This window comes from Mesoplodon densirostris, chromosome 15 (genome assembly GCF_025265405.1).
Source record: "Mesoplodon densirostris isolate mMesDen1 chromosome 15, mMesDen1 primary haplotype, whole genome shotgun sequence".
NCBI classification, from domain to species: domain Eukaryota; kingdom Metazoa; phylum Chordata; class Mammalia; order Artiodactyla; family Ziphiidae; genus Mesoplodon; species Mesoplodon densirostris.
The window spans coordinates 48,696,251-48,709,009 of record NC_082675.1 but is presented as its reverse complement, the minus strand read 5'-3'; the positions used below and the strand labels follow the sequence as shown (position 1 = coordinate 48,709,009).

Sequence of the window (12,759 nt, the reverse complement as noted above, 5' to 3'; positions counted from 1 at the left end):
TAGATGCAGAGAAAGCTTTCGACAAAATTCAACACCCATTTATGATAAAAACCCTGCAGAAAGTAGGCATAGAGGGAACTTTCCTCAACATAATAAAGGCCATATACGACAAACCCACAGCCAGCATCGTCCTCAATGGTGAAAAACTGAAACCATTTCCACTAAGATCAGGAACAAGACAAGGTTGCCCGCTCTCACCACTCTTATTCAACCTAGTTTTGGAAGTTTTAGCCACAGCAATCAGAGAAGCAAAGGAAATAAAAGGAATCCAAATTGGAAAAGAAGAAGTAAAGCTGTCACTGTTTGCAGATGACATGATACTATACATAGAGAATCCTAAAGATGCTACCAGAAAACTACTAGAGCTAATCAATGAATTTGGTAAAGTTGCAGGATACAAAATTAATGCACAGAAATCTCTGGCATTTCTATATACTAATGATGAAAAATCTGAAAGTGCAATCAAGGAAACACTCCCATTTACCATTGCAACAAAAAGAATAAAATATCTAGGAATAAACCTACCTAAGGAGACAAAAGACCTGTATGCAGAAAATTATAAGACACTGATGAAAGAAATTAAAGATGATACAAATAGATGGAGAGATGTACCATGTTCTTGGATTGGAAGAATCAACATTGTGAAAATGACTCTACTACCCAAAGCAATCTACAGATTCAATGCAATCCCTGGCATTTTTCACAGAACTAGAACAAAAAATTTCACAATTTGTATGGAAACACAAAAGACCCCGAATAGCCAAAGCAATCTTGAGAACGAAAAATGGAGCTGGAGGAATCAGGCTCCCTGACTTCAGACTATACTACAAAGCTACAGTAATCAAGACAATATGGTACTGGCACAAAAACAGAAAGATAGATCAATGGAACAGGATAGAAAGCCCAGAGTTAAACCCACGGACATATGGTCACCTTATCTTTGATAAAGGAGGCATGAATGTACAGTGGAGAAAGGACAGTCTCTTCAATAAGTGGTGCTGGGAAAACTGGATAGGGACATGTAAAAGTATGAGATTAGATCACTCCCTACCACCATACACAAAAATAAGCTCAAAATGGATTAAAGACCTAAATTTAAGGCCAGACACTATAAAACTCTTAGAGGAAAACATAGGCAAAACACTCTATGACATAAATCACAGTAAGATCCTTTTTGACCCACCTCCTAGAGAAATGGAAATAAAGACAAAAATAAACATATGGGACCTAATGAAACTTAAAAGCTTTTGCACAGCAAAGGAAACCATAAACAAGACCAAAAGACAACCCTCAGAATGGGAGAAAATATTTGCAAATGAAGCAACTGACAAAGGATTAATCTCCAAAATTTATAAGCAGCTCATGCAGTTCAATAACAAAAAAACAAACAACCCAATCCAAAAATGGGCAGAAGACCTAAATAGACATTTCTCCACAGAAGATATACAGACTGCCAACAAACACATGAAAGGATGCTCAACATCTTTACTCATTAGAGAAATGCAAATCAAAACTACAATGAGATATCATCTCACACCAGTCAGAATGGCCATCATCAAAAAATCTAGAAGCAATAAATGCTGGAGAGGGTGTGGAAAAAAGGGAACACTCTTGCACTGCTGGTGGGAATGTGAATTGGTACAGCCACTATGGAGAACGGTATGGAGGTTCCTTAAAAAACTACAAATAGAACTACCATATGACCCAGCAATCCCACTACTGGGCATATACCCTGAGGAAACCATAATTCAAAAAGAGACATGTACCAAAATGTTCATAGCAGCCCTATTTACAATAGCCCGGAGATGGAAACAACCTAAGTGTCCATCATCTGATGAATGGATAAAGAAGATGTGGCACATATATACAATGGAATATTACTCAGCCATAAAAAGAAATGAAATTGAGCTATTTGTAATGAGGTGGATAGACCTAGAGTCTGTCATACAGAGTGAAGTAAGTCTGAAAGAGAAAGACAAATACTGTATGCTGACACATATATATGGAATTTAAGAAAAAAAAAGTCATGAGGAACATAGGGGTAAGACAGGAATAAAGACACAGACCTACTAGAGAATGGACTTGAGGATATGGGGAGGGGGAAGGGTAAGCTGTGACAAAGTGAAAGAGTGGCATGGACATATATACACTACTTGAGGTAGTTAGCTAGTGGGAAGCAGCTGCATAGCACAGGGAGATCAGCTCGGTGCTTTGTGACCGCCTGGAGGGGTGGGATAGGGAGGGTTGGAGGGAGACGCAAAAGGGAGGGGATATGGAAACATATGTATATGTATAACTGATTAAATTTGTTATAAAGCAAAAAAAAAAAAAAACAATAGTGAAACGTGTTATCTTATGTAACAGGAGGCCTCTAGGTAGGGTAGGCTGCAGGGTTTGTTGATTCAGCAGCTCAGCACATGGTACTCATTTTTGTTTCTTTCTCTGCACTATGGCTGTTGTGAGCAAATTTGAAAACAGGACTCCTTGTTCACATTTAGTGAATTGAGCCCCTTCTACATGGAATTTGGCTCTTGCCTTTCATCTTATTGCACTGTCTTAATATATATGTTTAGTGGTGAATAATAAGCCTCTTGCTGGTTGGCTTAATCTAATCAGAATATACCCTTGGAGTTATATGCTGCATGGAGGGGGAGTTCTTCTGGATTGACAACAAAACAGAGGCACACTGGGTAGGCAGCCAAGAGAATCCACTAAATCTCCAGAGATTGTCTTCCACCTGGATCATTTAGATGTAGCTCATGGAGACAGGCCTATGAAAAGGACTAGGGAATTTTTGCATAGTCATTCAGTTCTAAGATTTTTCAATATTGGGTATTTTAAAATGTATCATAAATGCACATTAGAAAATTAAATGTGAATTGATTAATGACAAATGCAATTCTTTCTTTTGTCATAGGGACCAGTTTATAGCCATGAGAGAGAAAAAGGAACATGCACAAGCTGTGTTTGATCATCTCATAAATGAGAAAAAATCCTGTGAAGAGAGAATCTATGAGGAAGAACAGAGACACAGAACACTCTTTACCATGAGGCAAAGAACTCTATCAAATGTTAAGGTGAGTATTATTTTTGGACTGTTTTAGAATGAAGGAAATATAGTGATAGTCAAATTAACAGCTAGTTTGAGGCACTCATTTTTCATACTGAAGTAGCAAAGATGTTTAGATTTTTTAAATAAATATGTTAGCGTAATAAACATGCAACGTTTTCTTTTTTTTTAATTTCCTATAAGTAATTATATTCATACAGCATATGAATACTGTATGCATTCTTTTCAGTGCATTTTATGTGCACTCTCATTTTTCACTGTATTTTTATTTCAAAGTCTACTGATGGCAGGTTATTCAGAGCCATTTTTATATTTTTAAGAGGAAATGTGAAAATAGTTTTGTTTCTGAATAAACATAATTTGAATGTTTACCAGCCACTTCTTTTTAAAAAATGAGGATATTTTATACTTGCATATGTTTTAATTGAACAGTAACTAGTCAGAAACAAGGAGATCATATGGTAAAGTGTGTCTTTTTAGATCTGAAGTTTTATTAAGTTTTATAAAGCTATCCATATTAAATTTTTTGATATATGACTAAATCATATACATTTAGCTAAGTGATTCACATCCCATCTTACATTTCATAAGAGTTTTTGTTACATTTAATTGACATAATAAATACCATGGTTTTTGAAAATATATTTATAAATATTACTATTACTTGAGATGCAACAGAAATTACTTCTCAAAAATAAACAACCCCTAGGAATGATGGAAACAAATTAGCAAGAAAGTTACAGAAAGTATAAAATTAATTCAAAATACTTCAGAATGTTGTTTTGATATGAAATTTAAAATTCTAAAGAGTATGGCATAGAAAACAAACTTAAGGTTACCAAAGGGGAAAGGGGGGGGAGATAAATTAGGAGTTTGAGATTAACATATACACACTACTATTAACATAGATAACCAACGAGGACCTACTGTATAGCACAGGAAACTATACCCAATATTTTGTAATAACCTGTAGGAAAAAGAATCTGAAAAAATATATATACATACATAGATATATATACATATATCTGAATCACTTTGCTATACACCTGAAACTAACAACATTGTAAATCAGCTATACTTCAATTAAAAAATTAAAATAAAGTAAAAATAATAAAAAATAAACAACTCTACTGCATTTTATTAAAACTATTTACTGCAAAACTTTAAAAATTATATGTATTATCATAATATACTTTTATCAGATATTTTTGATCCTGATATTTATATATTCAGTTATGATATGTATTCAATAAATTCAATTCCCTTTTTTCCCTTTAACATTTCAAAGACATTGCTAATACATTTTCAAAAAGATTATTTGGAACAAATATACATCAAATAGACATGTATGTGAGTGAATGAACATACCATCTATAATGCTATTGCTGTGATCCCTCCTATAAGAAAATTATTAATAAAAGAACAATACTTTTATTAATAATAGTGCCAAGTAACATTTTTCCCTGTTAAATGTGGCTTTTACATAGAAAAATGTATGTTGGGTTTTTGTGGGTTTTGTCTTAAAAATATGAAACTAACTGGTGCCATCTAGTGGCAACAAATGTTGCCTCCTCTTGGAGGAGTTCCTGGAGGTTTGATGGACTGGGGAAGCTTAAAGTCAAATGCAGCTCTCAAAACAAGAAGCTTTAAGTTACTTACTGAGTTAAGCATCATTCCCCACCTCATATTTTATCACAGCAGTGGAATTATTTGTTTGAACTCTACCACATTTTCCAATTGTACTGGTGCTGAGGACACAGTGGGATTTCAGGAATCATTTACTGAGTGGCATTTCAACACTTTAATGGAACGATAATAATTAGTGAAATGACAAAATATGGTCATCAGGAGAGAGATGAAGGGAAAAAATCCTGTATAACTAGCCTCTCAGTAATTGAGAGCTGTATTTCTTTTCATCCCGAAGCTGTCTCTACTTTTCCATCCCAAAGTGTACCTACACCCAGCCATTCGAACACATCACATAGTCTCGGGTTTTTTTCTTAGCACCAATCTCTATCTGAACTTGCTTTGTTCATTCGTTTTTACTTCTTTGCTGTCTGACTAATCCTGCTGTAATAATGTATTCTTTATGAGGACAGGAAATTTTCTGCCACATTCCTCTTGGTATCCTAAAAGCTCAGAACTGTGCCTGGCACAGGGAGGGTCTCAATAAAAATTCATTCAATGACTGAATGAATGATTAAATGGATGAATGTATGCTTTTTTGGGTGTAATTTTTCTGTCCACATGCATGATAGTGGCTAAAAGCAGTAGCATTTCAGAGATTCTTTCCATACTGCATCAGACTGATACTTTAGCAAATATTCGTGCTGTACGCAGAAGCTGAATCTCTCTCTCTCTCTCTCATCCTCTGTCCTTGATAATAACATAAGAAATTTGCCATCTATTCTCTTCTGTCTAGGTTAAAATGGTTAAATTGTCTGTTGCTTTCCTACAATTAAGGATTCTGCTAAATATCTCAATAATGCTTTTGAAATAACCTTTTAATTTATATGAAATTGTCTTGGATAGGTCTTTGTTGTGTATTCACCTTATATGATCAGCAGAGTAGAGATAGAACATGAAAAGTTTAGAGATTGATATAGCTCATCATTAGTGACACTATCTATGATTATGATCAGTTCTTGATGTGAAAGAGTGGAAAGACAATGAAATTCATCATGGAAAACCTATTCTCATCCCTGTTTAGAAATTGCATGAGATAAAAAATTGTAAATATGTACATAATGTAAAGCATCCCCAGAAAGAAACAAGGATTATTAGGCATCATTATAAATGTGGTGTTATTAATCTGGGTTGTCCCTGCTGGACAAAAGAATTGATTACAATTATGGATCATCTAAAGAAATTGCTTATTAAAAAACTTTATAAAAGCCACAATGGAATTAATTGAGGATACGAGAAAACACACCATAGAATTAGAAATACGAACAGCTAATAAAATACTTTAAGAAAAATATACATAAACATCAGAGAGTAGACAGTGTGGTGCTAGAGTTAAATTCAGTCTTTTTCAGTAAGCAGTTCCATATGAGATATCTTTAAATGATAGATTTCTTGAATGTCATTCAGTTTTTACTAATTGCCTATAATTTGCAAATGCAAATTGCTTAAGATTAAAATTTCTGTATTGCATGTTCATTAGAGTACTATGGCTCTAGCTACTAATCTCCCTCTTTGCTTCTGGGAAGGTCCAAACAAAACTGAAGTTTAAAGCATTTTAATCTATCATGAGCCATCCTCAGAAGTCCCACTTGCCTTTTCTACATCAGTGGCTTTCTCTAGTGTTCTTTCTGTAGTCTTGCTCTCCTCCCTATAACTTAGGGTATGATATGAGAGGGGTACAGTGAACTACTGATACAGTGAATCTGTGGCAGACACAAGCAATTTCCAGATTGAGATCTAGCAGAGACAGTCTCCCAATACTTTGTATTGTTTATTAGTTTTTATTTTGCTTCATATTTCCCACTCTCAGGAATTACCTCTTCCCTTGTCTATTGCTATTTCAAGTTTGGCTATTGAATCATTTCTTGACTCTTTCATGTGATAAATTCTTAGCTTAATATAGAGGCAGTGATTCACTAATTTATTGGACAGCCAGATACAGACATAGTAAAAATCAGAAACATTTAATCTGAGATCATTTTAAAGATTACACAATTTAAAAAATTATTCTCCTATTGGCCACTCATCATTTCTTCATTCACGTGACTAGTTTATGAGTACTGCTGTTTTGGGGGCACTTAATATTGGATGACCAAAACCCTAGCCTCAATTTAAAAATGTAATCAGCATGAAAATGGAAGATGTGAAAAACAGACTTGAATATAGTGACAACATTCAAATTACAAGCAATAAATTGTGTTCCTGGCTCACTGACTTGCTATATTAGGTATTATTATAAATAAAAAACATGTATTCTTTGTTCTTAATAGTGGGAAATGAATGCATTTTCATTGGAAACATTTAGAAGACTGACCAATGAATCTCCTAGGCAAGAATAGTTTGCCTTGATGATTTTCTTACCACCAGAAGATTTTCATATAGCATGAAATTTTTAAAACTTAAGAATGTATTTTGCATAATTAATAACTCTTTTAAAAATAATTCTGATAGGATTAAACATTAATTATTCACATGCAGTAACATTCATTAGGTTCATCGTATTGCTTTTTTAAAGCAACTTGTTCAAATCTACAGCTCTTTGAGGAATGAACATTTTGATTTGAGCACTGGTAGCAAAACAGTACTAATTTTGTCTCTGGGACCCTTCAGGTTTTTGCACAAACCCACCCAGTCCTGCAATGATCATAAGGAGTTAGAAATCAAGAGAGGGTAACACTAGAATATAAAGAAAAATGTAGCATGGATATGAGTCATTCCCAAATAAAAATTTAATATATTTTGAATGTTTGCTTAGAGCATGATTCATTAAACAAGGAAGAAACTTCCCTTCTTTCTGCATCTCTCTCTAACATCATGTTACATCTTACAGATATTTTCATGAATTACTGCTAATACTATGGGTTAAAGCACTATATATAAAGTTTAAATAGAATTTGTATTGTTTGAACTGGCAATCAACTACGTTTTCAGCTTTTTTTCCCCAACTATCTAGAGGCATCTATTACAACTACTTGGTTATAGTCCATTTCAGTTTTTCTGTATATTGGTATTTTTTTCTACATAGTTGTGATAATACTCTATGATCACACTTTGGAATTATGATTTTTCCAAGTAACATTAATTTCCTAGTGTGTCTGCCACTTTTGAAATACCTTCTCCTACTGCAGTGTAATATCATAAATATGTGATTTTCTCTTTTGATCAATTAAAGTAAGTATGTTTCCAAATATCAAATTTCATTGTTAAGTATACCTTACTTGATAATGCTTTATTAAAATTGTAATGCATTACTGGATTCAATTTCCAATCATTTAATGGTGAACATCTATTGGTCTACAGTTCTTCTGTTTTGTACTTCATTCAAGATATTGGTATCAGAAATTTCTTGGAGTTTTAAAAATGAAATAATAAGCTTTTGTTCTTTTTTTCTATGCTAAAGAGCATGAGGCATTTCAGTTCCTTGAAAGTTTGAGAAATTCTCCCATGATACTATTAAGATATGTGAAAAGTCAGAGATTTTACCTTACTTACAAGCTAACAAGTTAGCTGCCACTGCTTTACAAGAGCGGACAGAAGACTTGAAACTCCTGAGTGAGAGACAGAGGACTATTACTCAGTACACATGGCTGTGTGAGCTTCATGTTTGTAGGTTCCCCTTGGCTCCAAGTCTCATGGGAGTAACGTGAACGTGGTCCAGGCAGATGCTCCATACACAGGGGGTTTTTATCACAGCTAATGAACCTGGAATGTAGAAAAACCCCAATTTTATAAGTGATCTAGCAAACTTGCCCAGCCTTTGCCCCAGAGGAAGGCATTACATTGTCTATGCAGTAAATTTTGAAAAGATAGTTCCAGATAAAAGCTGTCACAGAAATGTATAAACATCATGGTGAATTGCCTCCCAAAAGATGTTATCTGAGCTTGGTTCTTTTGTGAAGAAAAACATTTCAAAATTTATTCTATATCTTCTTTGGTTTTTACATAATTAATATTTTCTAGTTTTTGTGTCAGTATTTTAAATTTATTTTTTCTAGAAAAGGTCATTTTAATGAGATTTTCAAATTTATCATTAAGTTGTATGAAATAGCAATAGTTTCATCTTTTCTGCTTCTGTAGTTACAATTTTCTCATGTATTAGCCTCTTATTTTTCCTTTTCCTTGATTAGTCTTAATTTTTTGCCTTCTGGTTGTTTTTTCCACAAACTCCAAATTTTCATTTATTTATAAAGATACATTATTTTTGTTTTTAATTCATTAATTTCAGCTTTTTTCTTTATCATTCCATTTGATTGATTTTCATAATTTTATTTTCTATTTCTGTTTCTATTTTTTAGCAACTTGAGTTGAATACTTTTTTGTTTTTCACTCATAATATTCATGTATTCTCTGAATACAACTTTAATATGTAGCATTCTCATTTAATGTTTTTACTTGCACATTGACTTAGTCACAAATTAGGAAATTTAACTTCCTTGAGACTTTTTGAGGGGGGAAAAAAGGCAATAAATAAATAAAATAATTATTTATAAGATTTTTTTATTTCCACAAGTTGGGAGCAGAGGGTAGTAGGTATTGTTTAAATTTATGTTAAGGAGGGATGCCAGCAAGATAGTGTAATAGGAATTTTCTACTGTCTTTCCCCAAAGAAACCAATTTTGACAGTCACTAATGGGCAAGAGTACCTTTGTAGAAGTCCAGAGTCCAGGGGAGCATTTCTGGCACAACATCGAGCAAAAAATTCGGAGATAGGGTGAATTGGACAGGGTAAAGGACGAGTTTCATTTTGCATATGTCACCTCTCCCCCAAGGTGGCATAGCTCAGTGCCGAAGGAGACCCCTTTAGCCTGCAACTTCTGAGATTGCTCTCACTGGGGGAAAGTGAGGGCATATTAGTGAGTGCTTAGCTTCCCCAATGTGCTTAACTTCTTGGCTGTAGGATGCAGCCAAGAGGCCCACTTCTTTCTCACCCCGTCCAGAATACTGATGTGAGCAGCATGACTGAGGGGCAGGGAGAGACAGGTACACAACAGGCAGTGCTTGTAACACATCGCAGGGACATGTATCCAACTATATAGATTCCATCATGGATCCTGCCCATTAGACCTGGGGATACTTTACCAGTGGACACTTCCTACTGGTCCATGGGCATCCCTAATGCTGTGAGCACCTCACTCACAGACACTTCCCCCATGGGCAGTAAATGTGAACCTTTGCAGATGGCTATTGAGCATGCACAGAAAGCCAGCCCAACTCCGTGGGATTGAGAGAAAGCACACAAACTTGAGTATTTAACATTGCCTAGGAAAAGCAAATAGGAAGCTGTCAGCACTCAGCTGGCTTTGCAGACTTAAAAGAAGGCATACAATCTTAAGAATTCCAGTACTCACTGCATACACATGAAGTGGGCTCAGGGCTGAACATGCAAACAGGAGACCCCAATCCATGCCTTTCAGATGCACTCAAAGAAGATAAAAGAATTCCACTCCAAGAGGAAACAAGAAGTGTGGAGCAGATATATCCATAGAAAAGGTCTGAGAAAGTCATGGCATCCTTTGCTGGGCTAACAAATGAAGTTATCTCTCTCCCTAAGCAAGTCAGTAAAGACTAGAAGAGGTGACTATTTTTTCAAATGTAAACAGAGCAACAAAAGCCTTCAAGGAATATTAAAAATTAAGGAAACATGACACTAGTAAAGGAACACAATAATTTTCCAGTAACCTACCCCAAAGAAATGGAGATTTACAATTTGCCTGAAACAGAATTTAATACAGTTGTTTTGAATAGGGTCAGTGAGCTACAAGAAAGCACATAAGGACAGTCCAATGAAATCAGGCAAATAATACACAAATGAAATGAGAAGTTTAACAGAGATATCAATTGTAAGAAAAAAAGATAGATAATCTGAAACTGAAGAATACAGTGAGTGAAAAAAAAGCAACAGAGCATCAGCAGCAGACTTGATTAAGCAAAAGAAAGAATCTGTGAAGTAGAAGACAGGTCATTTGAAATTATTCAGCCAGAAAGGAGCAAAGAAAAAGAATGACAGAGAATAAAGAAATCTTAAGAAGCTTGAAAGAAGCTTGAAATACGAGGTACCATCAAGAGAAACAATCTATGCATTATTGGAGTCCGGCAGGAAAGGGAGAAAGGGGCAGAAAGTTTATTAAAAGAAAGGATAAAGAACAAGACCCAATTATATGCTGTCTACAAGAGATTCATTTCACATTTGAACACACACAGACTGAATGGGAAGAGAATTTAAAAAAAAATATTCCATGCAAATGTAAACCGAAGAGCAGGGGTAGCTCTACTTGTATAAGACCAAGTAGACTTTAAGTAAAAATGTAACAAGAGTTTTACTTACCTGTAAACAGGTCATTACATAATAATAAAGGGGGCAATTCATCAAAGGGATATAACAATTGTAAATATATATATGCATCTAATATCAAAGCACCTAAATATATTGAGCAAATATACTAACAGACATAAAGGGAGAAATAGACAACAATACAGTGATACTAGGGGACTTTAATACCTCACTTTCAACAATGGATAAATTATTTAGACAAAAAATCAATAATGAAACATTAGACTTGAACTACACTTTAGGCCAAAACAGACATGTATAGAACATTACATCAAACAGCAACAGATGACACAGCCTTCTTAAGCAAACACAGCACATACTCTGGAATAGATCATAAATTAGGTCATAAAACAAGTCATAACACATTTTAAAAGGCTGAAATTATACCAAGTATCTTTTCCAAACACAGTTGTATGAAGCTGGAAATTAACAAGAGGAAACTAGAAAATTCACAAATATGTAGAACTTAACATACTCCAAACCAAAGTCAAAGAATAAATCAAATGGGAAATAAAAAATACCTTGAAACAAAAATGGAAACATAATATACCAAATTTATGGGATGCAGTAAAGGCAGTCTTAAGTGGGAAGTTTATAGTAGTAAATGTCTACAAGGTAAAAGAAAAATCTTTCAACCAGCCTAACTCCATACTTCAAGGGACCAGAAAAAGAAGAACAAACTGAACCCAAAATTAGCAGAAGGAAGAAAATAACAGACATAATAGCAGAAGTAAATGAAATAGAGGCTAGAAAACAATAGAAAACATCAATGACACTAAAAACTTTTTTTTGAAAAGATAAACAAGAGTTTAGTTAGACTAAGAAAAAATAAAAAATAAAAGGAACCATTACAACTGATACCACAGAAATACAAAGAATTATAAGAGATTACTGTGAAATATTATGTGTCAACAAATTGGATAACCTTGAAGAATGAATACATTTCTAGAAATATATAACCTACCAAGACTGAACTATGAAGAAATAGGAAATCTGAACAGATCGATTACTAGTAAGGAGATTGAATTAATAATCAAAACCTCCCCAACAAAGAAAACCCCAGGATCTTTACTGGTGAGTCCAACCAAACATTTCAGAATTAATACCAATGCTTCTCAAACTTTTCCAAAAAAATTGAAGAAGAGGGAACACTTCCAAACTCATTTCATGAAGCCAGCATTACCCTGATACCAAAGCCAGACAAGGACACTACAAGAAAAAAACCTACAGGCCAATATCCTTAGTAAACACGTGTGCAAAAATCCTCAACAAAATGCTAGCAAACCCAATTTAACAGCACATTAAAAGGACCAAACACATAACCAAGTCATATTTATCCCTGGGATGCAAGGCTAGTTCAACATACACAGATCAATAAATGAATAAATGCAATACAACACATTAACAGAATGAAGGGTAAATATTATATAATAATCTCAACAGATGTAGAAAAAGCATTTGACAAAATTCAACATCCATTCATAATTTTAAAAAACCAGTTAGGTGTAGAAGGAATGTACCTCAACATAGTAAAAGCTGACAGGCCCACAGCTAACATCATTCTTCATCATCTAAAGCTTTCAGCTTTTCCTCTAAGGTCAAGAAGAAGGCAAGGACGTTCACATCACTTCTGTTCAACACAGTACTGGAAGTCCTAGCCAGAGCAATTATG

The 12,759-nt window shown here is 34.3% G+C and overlaps 1 protein-coding gene across 1 annotated transcript in view; it reads left to right on the top strand.

The window, feature by feature from the left end:
* CCDC178 (coiled-coil domain containing 178) overlaps window positions 1-12,759 on the top strand; it is a 394,667-nt gene that overhangs the window by 138,440 nt on the left and 243,468 nt on the right. The window contains 1 exon segment of the mRNA XM_060118365.1: window positions 2,918-3,077. Coding sequence (XP_059974348.1) covers window positions 2,918-3,077 — 160 coding nt within the window.